This window comes from Bombus vancouverensis, chromosome 5 (genome assembly GCF_051014615.1).
Source record: "Bombus vancouverensis nearcticus chromosome 5, iyBomVanc1_principal, whole genome shotgun sequence".
Lineage (NCBI taxonomy): Eukaryota > Metazoa > Arthropoda > Insecta > Hymenoptera > Apidae > Bombus > Bombus vancouverensis.
In genome coordinates, this window is record NC_134915.1 from 13,822,366 (window position 1) to 13,847,860 (window position 25,495).

Here is a 25,495-nt window from a genome sequence, read left to right on the forward strand (position 1 = left end):
TTAAAGTAATAACCCGTCATTTTTTATTTTTTACGATAGCTTGTTCCTTTCGAATATTTGCAGAGTAGTTTTTATTAGTTTTATATAATATAAAATTACCTATTAGGTAAGAACTGTATTTTTACGAAGTCCTTCGGTTATATTTAAGATATTTGTTGCCGGTTTAGGTTTTAATTAGCTTTCCACGCATTTTTTTTTTTTTTAGCCTGCCGTTTTCTTCACTTCTTCTTCAGGTACCTTCCTTTTGGGATAATCTACTCATAAAAAGCTTAGAGTTCACAGAAGATTGTAAAACTATATAGAATGCTAAAACTAAATATTTAAAAATTATTTATGTTTTGGGATATACGGGTCTAGAAAAAACAGTAAGGTTAACATGCTAGAAGCTCAACTAGCTCTTCGCGTTCTTTCACATTACCAAAGAACGAATCATACATGGGAAATGAATCTAGGATCCATACTGCACCATCGTCAACCCCTTCAATCGTTGACCATTGTTCAGGTTCTCATTTCATTTACTCTTCCATTCTTGTAGTATATTTCTTTCCCAATCTAATCTTATTTTATAAAAAAAGTCTCATATTTATGTCCAATAATATTATCACAAATATATATTCATAATCGTGTAACGCCTACCACTTGCGTTTATCGACAAGATGAGAAAGAGTATATTTTCCTGGTGACTATTTGAGGCGAGGCAAAGTTGAGAACCATTCTTTTGAAAATACCGGGATGTTGGTCAGCATGTCATGTGGCCAATAGCCAGTGGCCGCGTGGGTGGATGCAGGGTGCAGATGCAAGAGCAGACCAACCCTTCCGTAATAACGTGGAAAGAAGGGAACTGTGCTACGACCCTTCTTTCCGCATTGTGACATGTCGATATAGGAGAATATACATTGTGTTGGTGTTCGCCCATCTCCTAGGACGGCGCATGGTTCAGCTAACGGTAAATGTAAGGTAAGGAACGGCACTCGAAAATGTGTGTCAAAAGGCCACAATTTGTGGGCCGCTAGATTCTAAAACCGTGATCTCGACGAACCCTTTCTGTCTTTGTTCGATTGAATTCGTGACAGTATCAGGAAAATTTTTACGATATCTGTTTGATAACTATCTGTAATTGGAATTAGGATTGAGATCACAGCAGGAAAATATGATAATGCATTTCTTATTTTTTTTTTTTTTATAAAATATTTTAAATATGTTTCATTAAACTATTCTTGTTTGTTAACCAAATTGCATACAAGTCAGAAAATCAATAAAAATGGAGTTGGCATGTTTCTCGTCTGTGATCTTTAATTATAAATCAAATTAAATTGTTGTTTTAAATTAACTGCAAAAGCTTATTTTAATTATCATTCATTGTACACTATCACATATTATATAGTATAATATAGAAAGAGAAGATTTTTACAAAAGTTGCGATAAATTGTGTAACTAAGCAGTTTTCTTTATTACGTGAGGTAGATCATACTTGCCGCGAACGCATCTGATTTTAACACCTGGAGTATCCTTTATCTTTCCTGGCCGACACAGAACGACGTTATGCTCTTGAAGATTGTGGCCCTCGCCTAAAACAATAAGAAACATAATTATTATAATACTGATATATAAAATGATTAGGATGTATTATATTTAATGAGGTGGTTATAACGTGTAGGTGTATTTAATAAAGTAACGAGTGGATGAATTTGTAATAGTCAGATGTATTAAAATAAGTATAAGTACAAATATAGAGATAGTGTATAGATTTAATCGTAAAGTGTATAGATAGCTCAATGCTATCATACCAATCGTAGAAAGGATAATAATACTGATATCATAGGGAGCACGTTCATACATTTATATCAACAGATGTTACCACAAAACGTCAACCTTTTTATGTAACTCTGGCTAAAGATTAGAAGAAACAGCAATAACAATCTATTCAATGTTCTTTTGTTTCTACACCTTGTAACCCAAAACACAACCTTTGTATTCAAAGGCATAATAATATGGCCAAATTTGAATTTTCCATTTCAACTTAAAGCTTTTTCTACGGCCATGTGCCGCTACATAAATATCTTTTTTCTCGTGCTTAGCATATTTCTATAGTAGTTCTATAATATGAAATGTAAAATGTACTCACCTGGTACAAAAGCGACCATTTCCTTGCCGGTTGATAAGCGGACGACAACGCATTTTCGATTCGCAGAATTAGGTTTTTTTGGCTTTCGAATTACAGTTTGTATGACTACGCCTTTTGCATATGGTTTCCCATCTAAAGGATTTTTCTTCTTCTTATATTTTTTGTACGGTCCAAATAGATGCAACCTTCTTAATGATGATCCGAATCTTATCTGTAAGCCTAATTTAATTAAATACATACTTATAACGTGAGTTTGATAAAACAAATATAAAGTAAAAATAACAAATTAGGAAAACAATTTAGAATTTTTTTTTCAAATAAGCTATTAATATGAAACAAATTTCTCTCTCATTCAATATATTCTAAAAATTGATAGACTCCTACTGTTTACTACATTAAGGTATGTTTTTCCTTTTCCCTTCCAATAAATATTCTGATTGAATAAAAATGAAATATCTGCGAATGCTTGTGACTACGAACAACTTTGTAGAGCGTAACACGTAACTTTTATTTTCCCCCCATTTCTTGTGCAGTTTTGCCTTTCTCTCGTTCGCGTTCCTTTGTCAAAGTTTCAAAGATAAAAACCTGTATTTACCAAACGAAGAGGACGTATTAGGCTTCGTGTGGTTGTCCGAGGAAACACCCTTGGTTCCCAAAAAAGTCTGAGGGAAATAAAAGGAGTAGTTGCGAAGCAATTACAGGCGTGATTCTCTTATCTTCGAGACATGTATAGCCGTAAAGGGAAAGTAATTGCTCGGTGAATGGGTACAATTGGATTTTCACTGGAAATTCTTCGATTACGTAACGACAAACCGGGCCCAATTAGCGTCGAGCCTACTTTTCGGTGACGAAATTACGCCCAGAGACACGACTTCTTAACTAATTGTCGATCTCGATAAATTAGGAAACGTTGAGCAATGATTGCCTCGCGAGAAACTATTTACATGTAAAAGAAATAGAAGATCTGAAATAGAAAAGAAATAGAAAAATCTGGACATAATTTCTTCGAAAATAATTGTTCAAAATACTCGATAAAATTTTTTTGGAGACAGTTCTACAAAGATCTCAATGCAGTTTCTTTGAGAATAATTATTTGAATGTCTTCATATAATAATTCCTTATTTCTCTCGGGATAACTTTTCAAAAATTTCGACACAATTTTCACGAGAATTGCGTGAATGGTATAAGAAAAAAAATCCTACAACATGACTAAGGATTACGACAAGGAAATAGTCCCCAAGGATGACCATGTCCTAGTCAAGGCTATTGTCAACGAAGTCTGGAAAAATAGGAGACCCACTGCGTGGTAACAGTACGGAGAAACTGAAAACTCTTTCGCAAATAATCTTACGAACCGAGGGAAAAGAGGGTTGCCGGAGTTGATGGAATATCAAATATGACGGACGTTTGACATCTGCAAGCCGCTCGTCCAAGTCTAGACCTTTTTCGCTGAAGCGTGTATAAGCTTATTAAGAAACATTGTTACGACGCAAGGTCCATCCATCTTTGTACAAAACGCTACGATCCATGAGATCGCGTAATCTGAAAATGAACAACAATTTACTGTTTGCAAAATTGGAAAAAATGAACAGTACATAGTGATGAAATTCTTCGATTGTCTTCCTCTATCTAATTCTTTAAGTCGAGTAGTTATGATATTATGTATGTATGCAAATGGAAGTAGTAATTACAGTCACAAGACTAATGATTATAGGCTAACACGCAATTAATGTTGCCTGGAGATAATAGACAATTTGTTGGAAAAAATTCATATCAGAAGGCGAAAATACTTTAAAATAGAAGAGTATTATGAATAATAAATTACCACCTGCATGCCAGTCTTCAAAATCATTTTATGAAATTTTTAATCATTTTATGAAATTACATAGAGGAGTGAAAGATACTTTAGAAACAGAGAAGATATGTTAAAGCGTCTTCTATAATTTTTCAAAGAAAGCAGCAATAATAAAATATCAATAAAAAGTTCCCTATAATTACATCGAACATTTCAATTTTCCACGAAAGATTTTAAATATTCGAAACACTCTCAAATCATCGTGCAGAATCTGTTGTTCACAGTCGTAAGAAAGAAATTCGAAGAAATTGGCCTAAAACATTCTTAAATCCGAGAGATTCGTAGTCGAAGTAAAATATCAACGATGACACGACAATTTCGTGATATTTCCTTGGTCGTTCATGGAAGTCCACGATTTAACAGGGTCTGTTAGTCGAGAATGTGCCATTGTTGTTCATTTCGAGATCTGACTGACCACCGTTCTCCAACACGACAGATGTCCAAGCCTGTTGCTACTAATCCAACCTAACTCGGACTTAAATAGTGCAAGAGACCAGCAGAACCTATTATGCATGGAAGGCAACCCTTTTTCTCGAAAATCAATACGCAAGATTACATTGCGAAAATTCACAACGTCGTAGTTGCGCCTTTGTTGCATACACGGTGCCAAGAATCTATCACTCGCTAAATTCGAGGCTTATCTTTCCGGTTGCGACTGTTTAGTGAATGAAATAAACAACTGGTGTAATTGGAAGCTAATAAGAAGGCCTTGCTCGGAAAACAAACATTGTCCATAATCTGGAAATATTGGGATTAGTCGAGTCTCAAGTTTAGTTTGAATTAAGGATCTCATTCATTTATGGAAAAAAGGAAAACAGTGAAAAGTGAATAGAAAGACGTTTTTTATATTAGAAAAGGAAGAAAGATAGTGAAACGTGAGAATGTTTAATAAAATTAATGAAGAATATTGTAGAAATTGTAATAGTTTGTTCATGATGTTTGTATTGAGTAAACTAAAGCATACTTATAATTGTACGAGTAATTTTTTACCACAGTTTGCAAATTTTATAGTTATAGTTTTGCATTTATCATAGAAATACAAATTTAGTAAGGAAATTGAAAAATGGAAAATTGCACCCAAAATGGAAGAAGATGAATACGATGATAATAATCTATATAACATATACAACGATATTTAAAAAGATAATATTGCATGCAATGATTTAAAAAAAATAAAAATGTGTCCAATGATAACATCCGTTCCTAATTGTCGAGAACGAAACTATCCCACGAATGGTCCATTATATCGTCGCGAAAACTGGGAAAATGCGGATAACAGTCTTACTGCAGGCTGCATCCTTCACAGGATCACATCTGACAACTGGTCAACAACAAATGGACACGTCACCCCTCCGATTCCCAGCGATTTTCGCTGTTGGCCGAGGAAAAGCTTACTTTCTCTCATTCGTGTCCTTTCTTGTGTAGTAGCCGGATCCCTTTTTGCATTTTGAGATGTCTCTTCTTTCTATTTGTAGGCATCAAAGAGGTAAAGCGCTGCGTGTGCTTTTGCATGCCACGCGCTTTTTCGCGGACGAAGAATAAGGGAAGAAAATCGTGGTCCCTTTTTAGGTCGACCACCCCTTTTACTGCATTTACTCCGTTGAGAAAACGGAGATACCGATCTTTTGGAAAGGCTTACGGAAATTCGAGATGTCACTCGAATTCCTATGAAATTGTCTGGCCTGGTTACACTTATGGAAAGTGCAAATAATACTGATGGACCTTCACACGATTTCACGTAAATGGGTCAATGCTGGTTTTGGTTTGCTTCAAGCAAAGCCCTTTTCATCGATATTTTGAAAAACTTCTGTATTTTTCCGAGCGTTCCAATTATTTTTGTTAAATATTTAGGGTTTTGATATTTGCTTACAGTATGATTACGAATTCTTTTACTAACAGCTATTAATAGCAATTTTTTATTTAGTAGGAAATTGAAATTGAGAGATTACTAAGTTCTTATTAATTGATAGATATCTTATTCTGCGATATATTATATATGTAATATTGTCTTTGATTTATAAAATATAGCTTACCTTGTATCAAGCTTCCAATATATGAGTTAGTAGTAGTCAGCACATTTCCTATTCAGAAACAAGAATATTATTTTTATGTTATTACAATAAATTATGTTCTAAATTAATTTTTCCCAATCATAGCCTTATAATATATACTTAGAACTCTGTTAATTAGGGGAATGATACCTTGAATTCCAGGATTTGCACATAATCTAGTTAACTGTAGTTTGTTAGCTGTGAAACAAATATATTTTCCATTAAAATCATGTATAAAATTAATATTTATTAAAAAATACGCTAAAATAGCAAGCAAAAATTGATAATTTGGAGTGATACAAGGATTTATTTCTGACAACAGGAACTAATTACTTTTAAATAATATTTATGGTATGTATATAAAATTAGAGTCATAAAAAAATGTGAATTATTATTGGTAAACAAAAATTGTGACATTTTTTATTTGGATAATTTAGGTTAGAGGTTAGGTTAGGTTAAGTTAATTCTCTGATATAGTAATCGTACCTACGGTGGAACTTGTAAGACAAGATCTAGCTCCGCTCACCATACTTCTTACTAAGGAATTCATGATTGTTCTAACTTTTAATTGATAACCACACAAATTTATAAAATACAACTTTGCATCTACACTCTTACAATTCTATCTAGCGACAAAACATCGAATCTCGTTACGTCACCAGAGTGAGGGTAGATAAAACCCATTTCTACATTATCTTTATCTGGGACACGAACCCTATGACTGTTCATTAAAAATGTTAATAAAAATAATCAACTCTTTCGTTAAAGCTTCAAGAATCTTAAAATTAATTTTATTAAAGTAGGTTATGATATATATTCAAAATTTTACTTAACGGTTAATTACATATAGCGTATGGGGTATAACAGGGAAACAGTAATAACACTGATTACAAAATTATTAAAAATTTATTTTATGGTTTGCAGTACAAAAGCTCCTTTCGCCATAAAATATGTGAAAAGACGCAATACCATAAGATCAGAAATCAGGTCAGCCAGTTAACACTGGCTTTTTCACCATCCACCGTGTCCTCTGGAGAGTCCTCCAAGACCATGTCCTCCAAGACCATGTCCTCCAAGACCATATCCTCCATATCCACCGCTAGAGATACGGATGCTTTTGGTGACTACCGGAACGCTGTATGATACACTACTAAGTCCTGTAAGTAAAAAAATAAAAAGAATTTTTTGTCATATTAGTAAACTGACAAGTTACAAGTCATAGATCATCTTTATAATATAAATATAGGAATTATCAAACATATCCTATTGTTTAGAGAACAGGAGTAGCCCTTGCAGAAATTAGAATATATAAGATTAGAGTAAAATTTTCTGTATCGTCACCTCCTCCATGACCTAAGCCACCTCCATGACCTAAGCCACCTCCCAAACCATAGCTGATGCCTCTCTTCTCGATTACCTTTTCCTCAGATTGGGCATACAAGGGAGATGCCAAAGCGAAGATAGCAAGAACAATCTGAAAATAGAAAGTTAACTTGTATGTGATAATCTTGCAAGTATACTTCGTAATACTAGTCTAGCCTATATACTTCGACGTAAACACCTAAGTTCCTCGTAAAATATAAAATTATGCTTTCCTTCGAAAATGTAATTTTGTTAGTTAATAGCTTTGTTTAATTATGTTTAATACCAATCAAATATTTCTTGCTGCTTTCAATGAGTAATTCAAGGTATTAGGGTAAATTCCAGGTATTAGACCCTTATTTGTTAACATCGTGTAAGTACCATATACATTTAACCAGTAATTAAAGCGAAGCAGTAATTTAACATTATTATGAATAGGTAGTATAAAAAGATAAAGAGTACAACTTCAAAGGAATTACTCACGAGAAATTTCATGTTGCTAGTGCAATGTAATGTGTAGCGACGGTTGGTTCGCGACTGAAACTGATGCAGGTCGGATAGAATACACCCCTTTTATACTATTCGAGCCTTTTTCTTGCGGTATCGCATCCCGGCGTAGTTGAATTACGCGTGTGTGCGCACTTGTCTACACGCCTTTCTAATACGTTGTTTTCCCGTCGCTGTCTTGTCACGAAAATTTTTCAACGCGAGGTTACCAGCCACCGGTACCGTCAATTCAGTTGGAATAAAATAGGTCAATTGTGAAGATTAGTAATAGATATCATAACGAAATCGTCATTCATACGCGAAAGGAATAGATTTGTTACTCTTCCTGGTTTTGAAATCGGTTTGACCGCTCGAAATTCAAGCAGTCGTTACCACCAAACTTAGACAGTAACGTATACAGGTTCTCTTGCGCACACGAATTTTTAATTAAAGAAATCGCCAAGTGTTACGTTTATTATTTTCCTTTCCCGAGTAAACTTCTCGTATGCCTAGTACCACGTGCTATTATTATTATTACTATTATTATAAAATATTATGACAAGTAATATTTTTAAAATTACGGGAAGAGTGGAATAAATGTATTCAGACAAGTTTGATAACACGTACGACAAAGTACCCAACTGTAAAATACTCTCGTAAAAACTAAAGCGATAGCTTATCATGTTCTTCTACTGTTATATAGTATTATATTTACGGTTAGCTTAAGGATGGCATCGGATGCTCCAAAAGTGGATGAGCTTCTTTGACATGTCGCGTGTACGATGACCCTTTCTCACTCGATCCAGTTGGCACGTCGGTTAACAAGAATTTCAATACGAGACGTTAGCTCATATTTTCCGCGCATCTCGAATTTCATCTATACTGTGTGACTTTCACTGTTACAACGTGCTAAGAGGACGGTTTTCGGTTGCATCGTTACGTAAAATTACGAATGCAAATTTTTATGTTGCATCTTATGGTTACACTTCCTCCCTTGAGTGTCGCGTAGGGACATCGAGTAACAGCGAATTGGACTAAATATTCTGCGTATGAAAAATAGGGATATTGAAGTGACACATTATTATTTATATATTGAATTTATTATCAAAGAATTGCACTCTCTATGAAAAATTATTGCAAATATTTCCTACATCAAATCAGAAATCTTTGTTACGATTATCCTTCTTCTAACACGACTTTTTAAATGAATTGCTGCCACGTTTTCTTACAATTTACACTATCTAATATAAAATGAGTTTTTATACCCTTTATTGTAAGGATTATGGTAAGAACAAGTTTATACTGTTCAAACATATTTTCGTAAATTGAAATTCGAACCCGTATATCATCATGCAGAAGCGCTAGCGATTTAATATATAGGATACCATCTAAAAGCACTATTAGGATCTCAGACATGGTCCATTTCAATATCACGAAAGGACATTGATGAATGAATTCGTGATTTCCAGTTGCACCTATATTATATCATAAGTTCAGAAAATAATTATTAAAATGATCCCCTAAATTCATCGAAATATATATTTGAATTTCAATATAAGAGAGGACGATTTTTCAAATAGAGAATAGAATACCTAATGAAAAGGAAAAGTTTCATTATTCAAAGTTTTGTAAACAACTTTCAAAATGCAATAAATATTTGCCGTCAGAACGATTCCATGCAATATTTTCTGATTGATTAATGGCTCGCCCAATATGCATCGCCGGTTTTAATATCATGTGACTCAACTCTAGAGCTCGATAGGAATCTGAAAAGCAGAAGATATAAAGGTAGGTTGATTTAATCGGCATTTTTCTCGTTTGTTTCGTTGTAAAAGTAATTATACCATTACGATTACGTAAACGGCACGCAGTCGGTAGAAATTGAACAAATTTCTTATAAGTTTACACATGTGCATACTAAGTACTAAGTAAGTACTACTAGTACTAACTTAGTACTAAGTACTAGTAAGTAGTACTAGTACTAAGTACTAAGTAAGTTTCGAAAGATATGAGAGATCGCGGACAGGGTTATTGTGCAAGATCGATGAAGAGGGTCGCACTCCGCATCATTAGATTGATACCCGGTAATTTGATAAGCGGCTAACTTCGAAATTGCAATCGTGAGCTAAAACGAACCGAACCGTGTAAAGCCTGATAAATTACGGCTACGTTTTACGTTCATTGGCTGTGGTGATGTGTAGCCATTGGGGTTCTGGGACCGTTCTTCTTCTTAAAGTACGCCAGTCGACCATCCGAAGATAATTTAAACTTATAGTACGCAGATTCTAATAAATTTACGAGTACATATATTTTCAAAGATTTTTAATACATTTCATTTGACGTGACTTGACTACAAATTTAAATGATACATTTTATATGATAATCACATGAAATGTGGAAGAAGTGATATATTTAAGAATTATTTCTAAGAATTGAATTAATATGAGTTAATATGAGATGAATACCTTCGTTTTTAATATCGTGAAAATATTTTTTGTTTTATAAAGAAAATAAGAAAATATATAAGATAACAGGGTATGTAATACGTATAACAACGGTGTCAAAGGAGGATAATGATTTTTAGTGGAAATTTTGTTATCGACAGAAAAGAATACTCATTAAATAGGCAACACAATGACCGATAGATGGCACGACAAGGTATTGAAAATAGTGCTAGAGTATTGGTGCTAACCTTTCTGAAGTTACTTAATAAGTGTCAGAAAGAAATAATAGTCATAGTTATAACGTATGAAATGTTATCAAATTGATTTATAAGATTATACATATATTTCTTTTATTAATAAAGCTATATTTGTTTTGAGTACTACTTTGCTATAAATATGTTACGATTGGGTATTCTACAAAGTGTAAATGGAGCAGTTTTAAAATTAAACATCAACGAAAATAGATTTTTAACCAAATGTATGAATAATTTAAAGACAAGCAGTGGAACAGTAGAAACAAAAGATACATCTAAATTACAGAATACTATAGACTCTGATATTGACGGGTGATGTGCATAAACAAATAAAAAATAAGAAAGTTATGTTACAAGAGTAACAAAGAGATTCTAAGTTATCAAAAACAAACAAATTAAAATCTGTAAATGAGTTTAAAGTAATGGTAAACATATCAATGGTAACAATCAGTATCTATTTTTGGTTCTGAGACAGTTGAGAATTGTGGATTCAATGCATTGAAGATAATGAAGATTTAAAAATTCCAACTGTAACACACATTCTTAGCAAAACCATGTTTCCCAAAGTAAAAGCTGCTTTAGAGAGGTGGAAGAAAAATATGATTGATATATATGGAGAAGAGCGTTTTAAATCATAATGTAAAGGTATAACATTTGTATGATGAAAATGAGAATTTTAGATATTAATGACTGTTATGTATTTTAGGTATATTGAATAGTGGTAAATTATTTCATTCTTATATACAAATGATGCTTTCAAAGAAAGAAATTGAAATTCCACCTTCTATCAAATCATTATACCTTAGTATAAAACCATTATTGAACGATATGAAAATTTTTTATAGAACTCAGACAAATGTGATACATCCAACATTGGGATACAAAAGTGTCATAGATTGTATTGCTTCCTTTAGGTATAACAGAGATTGCCTTTATCGTTACTAGGAAGTATAACTTATCATGTGGTCATCAGTATACTACGCTAGTTTTTAATTTGAAAATTACATTTTTGTACTTTAAAATAGTATTTGCTTAGAGGTAAGACATATTTAATCGACTGGAAAAAGTCAGGGAAACGGCAAACATTGCTTGCAACAACTTATGATGCACCTATACAAGTTGCTGCTTATATTGGAGCTATTAATGCTTTTAATGAATATTCATTTAAGGTAACTAACCTTTTAGAAGTAATATATAAAGACATCCAAATAGTTTTATGCAAATTATGTAATTGCACTAATAGATAGATAAAGGTTTGTTTATTGTTGCTTATACAAATGGTGAAGTATTCATGAATTGAAGGATGATGCCTTACAAATAGCATGGAGAGAATGGTTGAATAAGTTGGAACAGTTTCATGCAAGTTATTACAAAGGTAGTTTAAATACTTAATTTATATTTGTAAATTAAAATATGGTACATATTATACTACTTATATATTTCACTGAACAAGTTTCATAGTATTTTTGCATAAATAAAATCATTATAAAAGATGAGAATTCTTTTATTGCAGCGAAAAAAAGAAAGGTGTTTCTTGCTATATACTCTGTACTGTTATCTTATTCAAAAATAAAAAACCTAATAATTTATATTAATTCCATTTAATATTACAACTTCTCTAACTTTTTATCAACATTATTTAAAAAAATAATCTTTTGTGATATCAAAGTAGAATAGCCATTCAAACAAATTGCATGAAAATTAGTGCGAATCAATTTCTCTTTATTTAACAAAATTGCATAAAAGAATGTCCAGAAAAAACAACCCATAATATTTAATCTTGAAAATATAATTAAATTACGATTTTCATAATAAAATTCATTCTTATGAATTTTCTTTTAAATATCTATATAAAAAACGCTATCTTTCCAAATAATTCCTCGTGCCTTTTAAATATGTTAAATACCTATTAATATCCCAATCAGTTACAAAAGTTATTACATAATATCTTCTTCTCGAAAATTATCGTTTAAATATAAATTGCCATAAATTGCTGTGCTAATAATCGTAACAGAGCCCACCTACGAAAGGTATCAAGAACGTTCCATACGTACGGAGTCGTTTCCCCACCTGTCTACGTTGGTTAACATATAGCAATTATAACTTGGAGCCAGCCACCCTCCGTAGGGCGCGACATTGCCCAACTCGCCGTTACAGGCTCTTATAAGCATGATGCGCAACCCTTCGCATGCCCCTGGGAACCGTAAACTAATGCTGAAGCTATGTAGCGGAAACGTATCTTTCATTGTATTTCGCCGTATTTGAATTTTCAAGTAATTCTTGACCATCCAGATTAGCGTGGCATATGGCAAAAGTTAACTACAGCAGCAGACGTCGAAAAGCTTGTTTACGAATAAGCTGATAACGAAATGACGCGATTTTGTTGTGTTGTTTGCTGCTTAATTGGCGTTTAATCTGCTCGTATTCGTGCGTATAATCTCACGGGTACCTTTACGATACTTACATGGAATTTCGGGATAATAATGCTGCTGTTTATTCATTTTACATTAAAATTAATTATTAGAACGGTAATTAATGAAATTTATAATTAGTAACTAGAATTACAAGTAGCATTAATACAGAAATGATTGGAAGTAATAAATCGGAAAGGAATTCTGTTTCATATATTAACAATAATTCTTGGTTACAAATAACAAAAATTATATTGGATAAATATTTGAAAGAATGTAATTGAAGATTATTACGTTATTTACTCTGTTCTCTGGACTCAGCATTGATAAATTTTCGTTCATTTTGATCATTACGAAATATTCAACGGATTATAAAGGGTGAAAGGTTTAATATAATGGAAGATCTAACGGCAGTAACTTTGAATATATTATTCAAGAGATTAAAATAACAGATAAAGTGAAACATGGTCTTAAAGATCAAGATAATAATAATTATTCAATAATAAATACGACAAACCTTTCACATTTGGGTATTTGTTAACATTTTAAGTTGTGGAATAGTGTAATACATTCTAAAGTTCTTTGCACCAGTTTCAAGATAAAAAGAAGATAAATCCAAACAATTGTTATTTCTTTTGGATAAAACAGACGTGTAATTTTCTATTGTCCTTTGAATTAATTAAACGATCGCTCGAAGAAAATCACGGAGGATACTTTGTAGCTGAGAATCTTTTTCTTCACAAGAAACTGGAACTATTTCGACTGAAATTATGAAAAGCGTTCTTATGAGATTTACGTAGTTGTCCCAAGATAAGAAGGCTGTTTCCATTTCTTTGCGTGGATGGCAACTCGGCCAACTTGTAATCTCAGCACGCGATGAGCCGGAACACAAGTTCGTTCTTGTTCATCGTCGTCTACATTGCCAAGGGTGTACCACGAATTCGCTGAATTCAGCATATCCGTACTATCTTGCATTCTTATGTTTCTTTCAGAGGGGATGAGACACTTGTTTGCCCCGTATGCTATCCTTTTCTTTCTCGAATGATATGGAGAAAAGTGAATCATCCGAAAGCTTTTTACCGTAAAGAGTGGCGACATGGAGTGAAATTGAATTTTCTCATGAATGAAAGCATGGATAAAGCTCACATACTATTACTGTTTTCCTTATTCATTGTGGCAACAACTTTTAACCCTGACGTGATTTTTAAATTTTTATGTTTCGATCTTTCAAACATTTGCAATATTTTAGGAAGATGTTTAACATGACATTGAAACGAAAAATTATGCATACTAATGTATTAGACCGCGGATGTTTATGCATTTATGATAAATTTAGATATACAAGAACGTATATATACATATATATATTTGTATGTTTATACATATATAATTGTATGTTTTTCTTCTTATTTTATATATATATATATAAAGTAAGAAGAAAAAATACATTTTACGACTGTAAAAAAGATATGACGTATTTTTATTCAAGACATACGTATACACAATATCTTCAATTTTTGTTGCTAAAGTATAGAATCATAATTTACAAGTAAAATTAAGAAAGAGATTATAGTAAAATTATGCTGAATATTAATAGGTGAATTTTTAATCTATTGCAGTCTGTATTTTATACGTAATAGTATTATGTAAATGCAGATATATTACACACGGTCGATTTTTCATATCCTACGATGCAGAATCCGCTGCTACATGTATTTCAAACTACGTTCAATATTCATTTATAACTCTACGATCAAGCAGAGCTTCATATAACGTCTTTTTTCTTATTTTCATTTATGTATAATTATTCTCTTGTAGGTTGACAGGCAGATCGAAAACATTCCGCATAATACTATTAGCTTTAAGATTTTCAGAATAGAAAATACAGCTGAAGCGATTATTCAACGTATTTGATGTCTAGTGATTCACAGTTATGGTTGTGTTATAAGGTAGATTCTAAAAATATTATGCTATAGAGTACTAATGTGCTTAAGGCGCGTTCGGTAGAAAGATAATCATATTTTCGGATTAGACGTTTAGCGAACAGTAGCCACGAGACTGTCCTAAATCTTCTAGCTAATCCTTGCTGATCCTCTCGTAACAGGGACATATTTTCATTGGTCGGTCAACCCCTGGTGTGAACCACCCTCCTTGAACGAGATGAGTTATGAAAACGATAACTTTTACAGAGGGAACCTCCTACGGTTATATCTGTCGAGACAGCAACAAGCTGTAGTTCTACACATTAACGAATTTATATAAAATCTTTTAGAAGCAATCCTTCTATGTAGAAACCTGTAATATTTCAAACGATTTTTTATAGATTATACATAGCACAATTAAAACGATTAGTCAAGGCTCATTAATGAAAGTATAGCAAAGTATTTTCAAAAATGCATCATCTAATATATATAAAAGCTGTTAAAAGCTTAAACGTTAATATCGTGAAGTACGCTTGTACTTAGAATTAATAAGGAATAATCAGGATGTGACAAGCTGAGATATTATGAGCGATTAACTTAAGCGCAGACGTTATTCTAGACTTTGCAGAAAAATGTTTTACAGAGAACGCTGGTGATACTTCTAAAGGATATACGGGGCGGTTAAAATTAATTTTCTGTTCATTTTCAAAAATTAAAAAGATTAAAATTTGCAAAAAATTAAAATCTAAGAATTCGAAAATTTGACGATTTAACGATTCGAAGACTTGAAAATTTGAGAATCTGAGAATTTATACATTCATATGAAGAAGAAGATACGTAGTTAGCTTCTGATTTGTTTAATTTACGTTTGCGCACTGTACACGTTATAACGTGTACAATATATCTCGTGTTTTCCTCAAGTTTCTGGAGCTTTGTAATACGTAATAACCTTTTTGAATCAATGGATCTGAACTATAAAATTGATTACGTTAGCTAAGAACACATGACATCAGTGCTGCAATACCGTAGACAATTTATTTCCTTACTTCTTACCTCTCATGCACACCCGACTGTTTTAAATCATCGAACATACACAAAACCAAAATTACATTAACCCAAACCTGCTTTGTTAACACAAGTTTAATATTTCATTCTAAACATAGAACAAAAGAGATACATAGTAACGAGTAACAATACCACGATGTGGTATGAATATGAATAATAATAACACGAGCGATCAATTCATTCCCTATCTCACCTGTAACCCTATCACAAGATGATTTCAATCTCTTGATCCAAATTGTATACAAAATAAATCCACCAAACAACTCTCGATCGTCCAAATTAATTCTCATCCTCGGTAGATCCAAACCTATCAAAGATCGATATCGTATACCTGGAGTCTCCGACAGTCTAATCTAAACCCACCCTAAAATCGAAACTTAATTACAACGTCACTTATCCTCCGATAAGCACGGCGCATTCACCGGCCAAAATGAGCCGATAGGATTTCTCAGCTCCCGGGGCGATTGCTCGATTCACGGTAAATTAGCCGGAAGCCGGTGACGTCGTGGCGGTGGGTAATAAAATCATAGTCACGCGATACATTCTCCCGCGGTCGGTTGTTTTCCTGGCGGCGATCGAAATAAATCAGCTTGCGACTGTTTCCCCGGGTGAACTTATTTCCCGATTACGACGGGGCAGCGTGCATTTATCGTGGCGCGGCACGACTTAACGTTCTCGTGTCGCGAACTAACGACAGCGGGGGTTGGCCACCATTAATAGCCAGTCGAGTGTGAAGCGGAACTTTTCTCCTTGCTTCGTAATAACGCTGTGCACGTATAAGAGGTCTACGGGAGAAAGAAGCAGTCTGGACCAATCACGAAGCCTCTCTACCCGGAAACTGGAGCAGGCCTGGAATTAAGAAGTTTTCATCGCGCCGCTTTTCACGGCACTGCTCTTCTTCCGCGAATCTTCCGTTAGAAGGAAGAGACCTATCTACTGGCCACTCAACCGGTTGAGAAAGGCTTTCCCGTTGAAAACTTTATAAATACGTCGAAGTTGGATGGCTGAATAGTGAAAGAGGATGCAAAGGGGTAGTTGGAAGACGACAATGGACGTTGAAGTCTATCGATGGCCGGTTACGGGCGGGCTCGTATGCCCGAATTAATCCTTTTCGAGAGCGAGACACTTAGTCGCGCATGAATTATCGATCGTCTGCACCACGCTACATTTACCTTCCGATGATAGTTAATAATCTGATGGCTAGCCTACAAAGGACCGAATTACTGGCCGGATGGAAAACGGCCGTTCGCACAGCACCCGTCAGCCGCTCTAACGCGACGTTTGCATACAGGGTGTTAATGAATTACGCGGTGTCTGGACCACCTGGATGAGAGAACTCGTGCGATTTGATGGGAAAATGGGTGTGTGCGAGGCTTCTCGTTTGTGTGAAAGAACCGAGTATGGTGATTAGGAGTGATTGAAACGGCTAATTTTGCACGAGACTGACTTAAATTCTTTTGAGAATTTTGGCAGATTAATCAGAGTTGTTTAAAAAAGCTTGTTGGAATTTTTAATGCTTTCACGTTAGCGATAAAAGTATTATAATACTAAGTATTAAAATAATCGCTATGAGAATGGATTTTATACACGTTTTCCAAATATTTTATATTTTACAACATTAATGTAGATATGTAAATTTCTTATTGTTAGATTCTTTTTATCAGAACTTGCCACGTATTATGGCACGTTACAATCTGCGTTACAAGATATTCCACAATATATACCGAATATTGGGAATAAGAATAAGTTCTATATTCGATGCTCTTAGGTGTAATTCATACAAGTATGTTCTCCAACTCGATTCTCTCCTGAAATTATTCTTCTTGTCTCTCGGCGTCCAATTTGTCATTTAAAACAAGTACTTTAAATACAAAAGTACAAAGATACATCTCTTTTAGGGAAAGAATTTTCGCTCATTTATTTTGATATATTCGTTATTATTAAAATATGGCTATTTCTTTCCAAGAAAATCTTAATTTTAACCTCGTTGCTTTCTATCTCGTTCATTTTTTAAATTTTTTCGCACGTAAAAAATGTACGATGTTTTGTAAGAAATGAACAATATTGATCAAATACTTGCGATGGTTCAACTTAATTATTATCTATCGATATGTGTAACTAACATCATCGATATTCAACATCGCGATAAAAACACGTATTTAATCTGAGAATCAAATGAAAAGATAGTTTTCATTGGTGAAATTGGTTCAGAATCTTTATCATATGTCTCACTTTTGGCTTTCGGTTGATTTTTATACAAAATTTACGCGAGATTCCTGACTTAAAAAGGAAAATATTTATATAACAACTAACACCTATGGAAACCCCTATGTCTGATGTATTTCGTCAGTTTGCAAAATATCTGATCATAACTTATTCACACCTCATGCATTATCGACTTCGCTGGTTTTCTGCACGAGCGCGAGTATCGAAAATTATCGGACGTCTTTCTCGCGCGTTTCGACCGCACACGTCGCTGCTCTTCCAGCACGGTGCATAATTTAGAGGAAGTATCGGTTTATTAGAGAGTGCATCTGTCGTTCAAATTTATTATTAGTCGAGTATCGATTGGTTTATTTAACCGGGGGTAGTTGTTTCGGTGCACGTCATTACCGCTATGGTGAAAATTAGCGCGTTAGGTGAACGTGACGATAATGAGAATATTCCTCTTTTGTGGGCGAATGTCGACGTCTTTCATAACTTGATAAAGCTGTCCGCGCTACCTTCGCATTGAAAGATGCGAAACTGGAAAATGCCGAGCTTGGATTACAGAAACTGTTCCCAACAAAGTATGAACAAGATTTCATTAAGAACTTTAAGGAAATTGTTTAAAATTAATTGTAACAATAATTATATACGATCGACGTCACAGAATTCTCCTTCTGTTCTAGTACATTACGTTTTCTCTTATAAATATTATATGTACATACGTGTAGATCAATGTTTATCGTTAATCGTAACATTTTTCAAAATATTTGTTCCTCGTTATCTAGTACCATACTTGCTTTAAACCTCTGGTCCGTATTCTATCTCATTTTATGAATAAAGTTTCCAAAATTGTAAATTGTGTTACGTGATTAATAAAATAATTTTTTTAAGAAATAAGAGATTAAGCTTGCAGCTATCTAATTTTTAATAGTAACTTTATCTATGTAGATTAGACAGAAAGATTAAACGATAATTTTCGTCTGTAACAAAATGTACAGAAATTCTTAGAAATTCATAGAGGTTCGATCTTGGGGCGGATATTACTCTTCCTCTCGTTTCAAAGCGAATTGTTGGGAATGACTTCCTTCCGCCATGATGTACGTTTCACGTCGAGGTAGAATGATCATTTTCTGTATTTGTTTCGCTGTGTTATCACGTACTAGAGTACAGTTTAGTCTATTTACTGGAACGCAATAAGTCATTCGAAATAAATTACCTTTCTGTTTTTCGTCACAAGATAAGGAGAAATGTTAGAAGAAAAAAGTTAAGTAGTTTCGGCAAGTCTGACTCTTCCATAGGAGTTGAGACCTTTTCTACCTCTTCTACGAGTCCAATAATTCATCTGTCGTTCTCTTCAAACAAAACTGTGTATTCTTTCTGTTACGTAAATCGAGTCTTCTCGTCGTTCTGCGTTCGAAATTATTAGAGCACGTTGGAATGGGAATACTTCGCGAAGTATTTCAGCCATGAAGGGAATGAAGAAACGACGCGTAGAATGTCTTATGCAGTTATGAAACATTCGAGAACTTAATAAATTTACATTAAGGTATTATTAACGAAGAAATTTGTAATCAGCGAGAGTTTCCTCGCGAAAATGATCTAGCATAATAATCTGTATAGATGGGCCGTATACTTATATACGATATATCTATATGTATGTATATTATATCGACATACAGTGTGTTCATTTTTTCAAATTCATGTATCGAATGTTCAAATATTTAATGCATTAGATATAAACAAAATTACGTATTACTGTATGTATCGAATATTTGAAACCTCGGAACTCTGGAACTTTGAACTTTTGAACGTTGAAATATTTGAAATTTTGAATCTGGAATTTCGTGATCTTAAATCTATGACTTTTAGTCTTTGAATTGGAGATTTTAAATCTAACACTTTTTAATTGACAGAATTTTAATTTTTGCTTTTTAATATTTTCAGAAAACATGTCTCAATATACAGAAACCCAAACATCGAAATTCCTTGAAACATTAAAAATACCAATAATTTCCATTCTTTATTTTCTTCACAATGAAAGATGAATTTATCCGATATTCGTTAAACTTGTCGTTATTATCGTAATTAATCGCTTCGTTAACAGACCTCAAATGCTAAGAATTAATTGACTCAGTACCTTATATGCGACTTAATAGCGAGCCCGAGGGTTTGAAAACAAACGATGCAGCCTCTGTAAAATATTTTCTTGCGTTCTTCTGATGACGCATACTTTAAGCGGAAAAGGGTCTATACCTAGAAGTACCCAGCGAAAAAGATTTAACTTCACGCGTCGTTTGTCAGAGCAATTAAACCGTGAACAATAAACTCCTTCGGAGATTACACGATAATTATTCTTTGCGCAACGTAACGAACGACGGGAAATTTATGTGGATTATTACTGCGTAGACAATGGCAAAAAAATTATTGGAGGACCAATTCGTATCTTTAAATGCAAAGTTGAAATATTACTGTGTACGTTGTCTTTCTTTTCCGCTGTTTCTTCTGTACTATGAAACGATTGTCATAAAGAGGGTGACTAGATTATCTCGGTATTCTAACTATCTATTTAAAAATATTTCATTTTGAAAGGTAATTATATTTTAAACGAAGAGAATTAAAATATTTTAAATATTTATGGATATTAATAAATTTTAATAATTGGTAATTATAAATTACTAATAATAGATATAGGTAGGATATTATAAATATTTTCTCAATTTCCTACTGTATTGGTAAAAGATGTTTGTTAAAAAGTAGAATTATGGCGGGGCAGCTAGCTACGCTCGTTAAGGCCCAGCACTGAAGACGACGCGTCGCGAGTTCCAATCCTCGGCATATGGAAATGTTTAACGATCCGGACGTTAAATTTCTCTTAAATGTCATATACAACAGGCAAGAGGCCAAAAACCCTCCCTTGCGTGTGTTGTGGGGATGTACTTTCTGGGAGTGCTTGGTTAAAGTGTTTGGTGTGTTCTAAGCACACAAGGGCCCGACGATCAACTCGCGCACTGGTTCTACCGTCCCGTCCGTGGAGGTTTTAGCCGGTAAGAATCCGGCACTACCTTCTGCTCGCCTGTACAAGGGTGGGAAGGTGTCTATGAAGATTTCCTCCACGTAAAAAAAAAAAAAAAAATTTTGTCCAACGCCCATACCGCGCTGAGTGCACTCGTTTATGTGTAATTGCTGATCACTTTTTGCAGTCAATGCCTTCAATTGAAGACAAACAGATTGTTGGGCATTTAATTTAATCCTTTAAGTTGTGAATGTCAATAGACATTTCAAAAAAATACAATTTTTATCATCTTTGGACGCAACTGGATTTTCAATACGTCATTTTAGTCGAAAATTATACCCGTGGAAAGACTGTGTCAGACGCGCACACTAACACTGCTTCCCCATTTCCACCCCTAAGAATCAGCAGAAAAACTGACTCGATGACACGCTTACGTTTCTACTTATTTTATCTTCATTCATCATAATTTAATATTCTAATCTTTTAAAATTGCAATTATGCCATCATTGACCTCGTGCGATGTTACAAAAATAATAGGTATAGGGAACTTGAAATCATATTGCAAAGTGAAATCGTTACTTTCGATCCCGGTTTAATAAATCAGGAAAGAAAGGAAAGGGAACCCCTGTCCTACCGCCCCCGTACAAAGCATAAGCATCACAAGACGCATCCCTTCGAAGTTTCTCATCGCGAGCAATTTTTCCATACATCCCTGCACGCAGACAATCCTATCAGTCGCTTTATAAGAATCAGCCATGATACGAGCTGCAATACGGGCTCAGGCTAGCTACGAGCAATTTGATGGCGTGCTATATTTTACAAAGAAAACTCCCGTGGCGTGTATATCGCGAAATCGGCGAGATCCGCGTGGCGCTTGAAAATATAACCCCCGAACACGGGCTAGCGTATTTTAAATTCCCCGATGCTCTCGTACGCCTTCGAGGTTCGTGTACGGGATTCCAATGGCTGTTGGAACGTCCACGGCCTCTGCCTGAGAAATCGCATTTCCTTTCTTTCCAGCGTTTCGCGTTTCGCATCCATCGCTTTTATATTTCACAAACGTCCACCCAGCCCATTCTCTTGCTATACTCTTCCTCCCTTCGTTTCTTCCTGCCTTTTCTTCCCAACTTCGTCCCTGTGACTCTGCTCGTCTCTATTAATAAACGGCCGGCGACGTTCGCGTAAATATTTGCGCCGGCACGAAACCGAAGCGAAAAACGCCACCTCAAAGGGGATGGACTTACATTTCAGTGTTTCGTTATTTATCGACGGGGGGGGAGGGCGGTGTGTGGCTCGATCTACGGCATGCTGAATTATTAACGGGATCTCTGCTTCGATCTCCAGCGATCTGTAGTGAATTTTGTTATTCAGCCGAAGCAAGGAAAAATAGAATTGCGACTCGTTAATCGGCCGTGATTCATTCGGCAGTAACGAATCTCGTTTATTAAAGTCTGCCAGATCTGACATTGACTGAGCGAGTGGGATGAGTCGTCAATCGAACAGTCTATGTGTGGAGTATCGAGTATCGAAGAGTGATATTGAAGCGATTTTAGAAAGTCTAGCGTAATTTGAATAATGTACGAGAGAATTTTGGAGGTTTCTAAAGTTTTGTAGAAGCGTAAATTGACTTACTTTATTATATTGAATCACGTTTATCGTACAGATTTATGATACATGGTATCAAGAATTATTAATAAATATTATCAACTAACATGATAAATTATATACCATGTTCTAATATTTCGTTGCAGCAGTGTGCCACAGCAGTGAATAAGTAAGTCCGTACTATTACATTATATGAGACGAATGCTTCTTTTAATAATTGTATTAATACGTATCATTGTATTTATTATTAAAAGAAAAGAATCTAACCTTTCTTTAAAATTACAGCTAATCAATTTTCTTTCAAATCTAAATAAGCATATTATATAGTTCGCATTATATAGTTATATAGTTATATAGTTATATAGTTATATAGTTCGTATACAATAAAATTCCACACTTCCAACAAACTTATCTCTTTCAGAATCCATTCTCACCTCCCATAATCTAAAAGACCTCTTGCGCCACCGCTCAAGCAAACATCATCTCTTAACTCCATGTCATATAATATCACCCGTATACGCGTTCCAATAAACGAACAAGTTTAACGAAAATTTATCTCTGATATACAGAGGAGATTTCAAAAATCGATTTAAGCGTTCGATGGTTCCGGCGGAAGCTTATTATTGATCAGCCACGGTTTCACGGAGAAATCCAACCAGGGCGGCTGTGAGGATTTCGCGGGTATAGGGGGTGAGTCCTGCGACGAAACGGAGAAAGAACCGGGAAAAACGCTCGATTTCACAGCCATTGGCTCGCGAAAATGCGAACACGAGGCAGTCATGTGCGTTGGAACGTATACATTACGGGGCGAGGTGCGCAAGTGGCCGGTTTACGTGTGCATTGCCGCCGAATGCGGATGCACTTGCGAGTTGCGTGGTTTTCTCTCTGCAGACACGTGTGCATACATACAGGATGCTTCAAAAAGTTGGTCAAACTTCAAGAACACGTAGTACTCATCAAAAGGAACAAAAGTGTCTTAATAAACATGGGATCAAATATCATGAGTTTCGGAGTTAAAAGAAGTTAGCATCAGTCAAGTGGATACTATCCCTGTTTACACAGAGATATATCTGTACAGATCAGTACTGTATAGTATACTGTATAGTATAGATATATAATTCTTATATTACATAATCTTACATAATACATACGAGAGTATCTGTAATTATATCGTAGAACTACATGAAATTGTAGATCCCACGAGAGTTCTTTTCGAAATTGTTTCATTTTTGTTCGACAACAAATCACGATATACAGTTGTTCATGAAAATATGAACACGTGTAGAAACTTTTTTGAGTATGTGTATTACGTATTTTAATATTTATGGTCGGGGGTGTACATTTTTAGATTTGAAATTTCAAAAGGTTTTTGTATAATGTCAACAACAAACGATATGCGAGCCTTTCAGGAGTCACATGAGTCAAGTCTGTAAATTGAAAATTGAATAAAAAATGACGTTACGAACACTGTTTCTCAAATTTATCTTGGTGTTATCCTATGTCTTCTGCCAATTAACGAAGTATAGTGGTAAATTATTTGTTTTTTAAGGATTGAATATTAATTATGTATTGAAATTATGAAAGATATGTAAAGAAATTAAAAAGCCACTAAAAAGTAGAGTTAATCATTGGCTTCTGAGAGGTTCATATATAAAAGTTGTCTATGGTAACCGTCCGCACACTTTCTAAGTTGGAGATATTTTTATCTACTTTTACTTAGAGTTTTTATTTATTTGAATTTGTACTACGTCCTACTGAAAATTGCTTCCAATTCTATGAAACAGCCTGTATGTAAACGTACACAGATGCAGATAGGGTACGTTTAGCACGAGCATGGGCGGTGTGTTTCTTTTCAACTTCGCTACTTAACGGAAGCCCCTCGAGCGCGATTCTTAAAGGGACACTCCGAAGCGAGACATTTGTTCTGAATTCGATGCCTTCCTGCCAGAAATTCTTACAATGAAACGCTTCACTATGACACCTGTTCGGGGTAAGTAGGTCCCTTATCTCGAGAATTTTTTACGTCGACGTAAATGGCTCGTGTTTGGAGGGTGGTAAACTCGGATAGTTAACCCTTACGTTGTGTTGGTAGAGTCACGTGATGATAAAGATATGCCAGGATTTATACCTATCTTCTCACTTTATTCGGTGTAAGTATTCTTAACTTGAGGATTTTTTACTTTTATGTGAACGATTCGTTGAAATCGTATTTTTTAATCCTTTTGCATTTGTATGAGATATATTCGTATTTATATGTATTGAGAATTTGATGGTGACTTGCTGATTTGAAATTTGAATATTAATATCTAGTTTTGTATCCACTATGTTTCTCGAAGTTCTGACTAAGACCTGAAACTATTTCGTAAGATCATTTGTATCATCAGTAACGTGCATGAAATAGAAAAATGTATTAGAAGAGCTAATAGTAAAGAATGAGTTTTTACTGTAACATGAATAAATGAGTACTTTATATTTTACTACGAATATTTAATATTTCAACAATATTGGAAAATATAAAACGACGATCGAATGTAAATTTATAGAATATAAATTTCGTTCGTGGATATAACAGGGAGAATAGAATTATTCAATTTTCGTTATGTTCATTGTAATGTCGATAAAAGGTGAAGGTAAAAATACAGAGGACTTTTTAGAGATTGCTGATTTATTTCAGGTTTGACGATTAAATCTGAT

General features: G+C 34.3%; 3 protein-coding genes across 4 annotated transcripts; 1 reads left to right on the plus strand and 2 right to left on the minus strand.

Moving 5' to 3' along the window:
• Positions 1 to 1,313: 1,313 nt before the first annotated feature.
• On the minus strand, positions 1,314 to 6,692 carry tko (30S ribosomal protein S12 technical knockout). 2 transcript variants are annotated; one of them, XM_033332860.2, is made up of 5 exons: positions 6,518 to 6,690; positions 6,182 to 6,229; positions 6,014 to 6,061; positions 2,126 to 2,344; positions 1,314 to 1,568 (listed from the first exon to the last, which is right to left on the minus strand). In XM_033332860.2, exons 1-5 carry the CDS (start codon positions 6,579 to 6,581, stop codon positions 1,435 to 1,437), a joined length of 513 nt encoding a protein of 170 aa, XP_033188751.1. In that variant the 5' UTR covers positions 6,582 to 6,690; the 3' UTR covers positions 1,314 to 1,434. The 2 variants fall into 2 exon arrangements, with proteins under 2 accessions (XP_033188751.1, XP_076474679.1); XM_076618564.1 differs by lacking the exon at positions 6,182 to 6,229 and having other exon boundaries at positions 6,518 to 6,692.
• A 226-nt stretch (positions 6,693 to 6,918) lies between these two features.
• On the minus strand, positions 6,919 to 7,933 carry LOC117156161 (uncharacterized). Its single transcript, XM_033332952.2, has 3 exons — positions 7,877 to 7,933; positions 7,373 to 7,505; positions 6,919 to 7,188 (listed from the first exon to the last, which is right to left on the minus strand). The coding sequence occupies exons 1-3, from the start codon at positions 7,886 to 7,888 to the stop codon at positions 7,043 to 7,045; spliced, it is 291 nt and encodes a 96-aa protein (XP_033188843.2). The 5' UTR covers positions 7,889 to 7,933; the 3' UTR covers positions 6,919 to 7,042.
• Positions 7,934 to 10,547: 2,614 nt separating this feature from the next.
• LOC117156148 (mitochondrial genome maintenance exonuclease 1) lies at positions 10,548 to 12,166 on the plus strand. Its single transcript, XM_076618702.1, is given in 8 exon segments — positions 10,548 to 10,887; positions 10,889 to 11,011; positions 11,013 to 11,061; positions 11,064 to 11,222; positions 11,284 to 11,491; positions 11,614 to 11,746; positions 11,821 to 11,860; positions 11,863 to 12,166. Coding segments are annotated over 8 exon segments (987 nt in total). The 5' UTR covers positions 10,548 to 10,719; the 3' UTR covers positions 11,970 to 12,166.
• Positions 12,167 to 25,495: the final 13,329 nt, after the last annotated feature.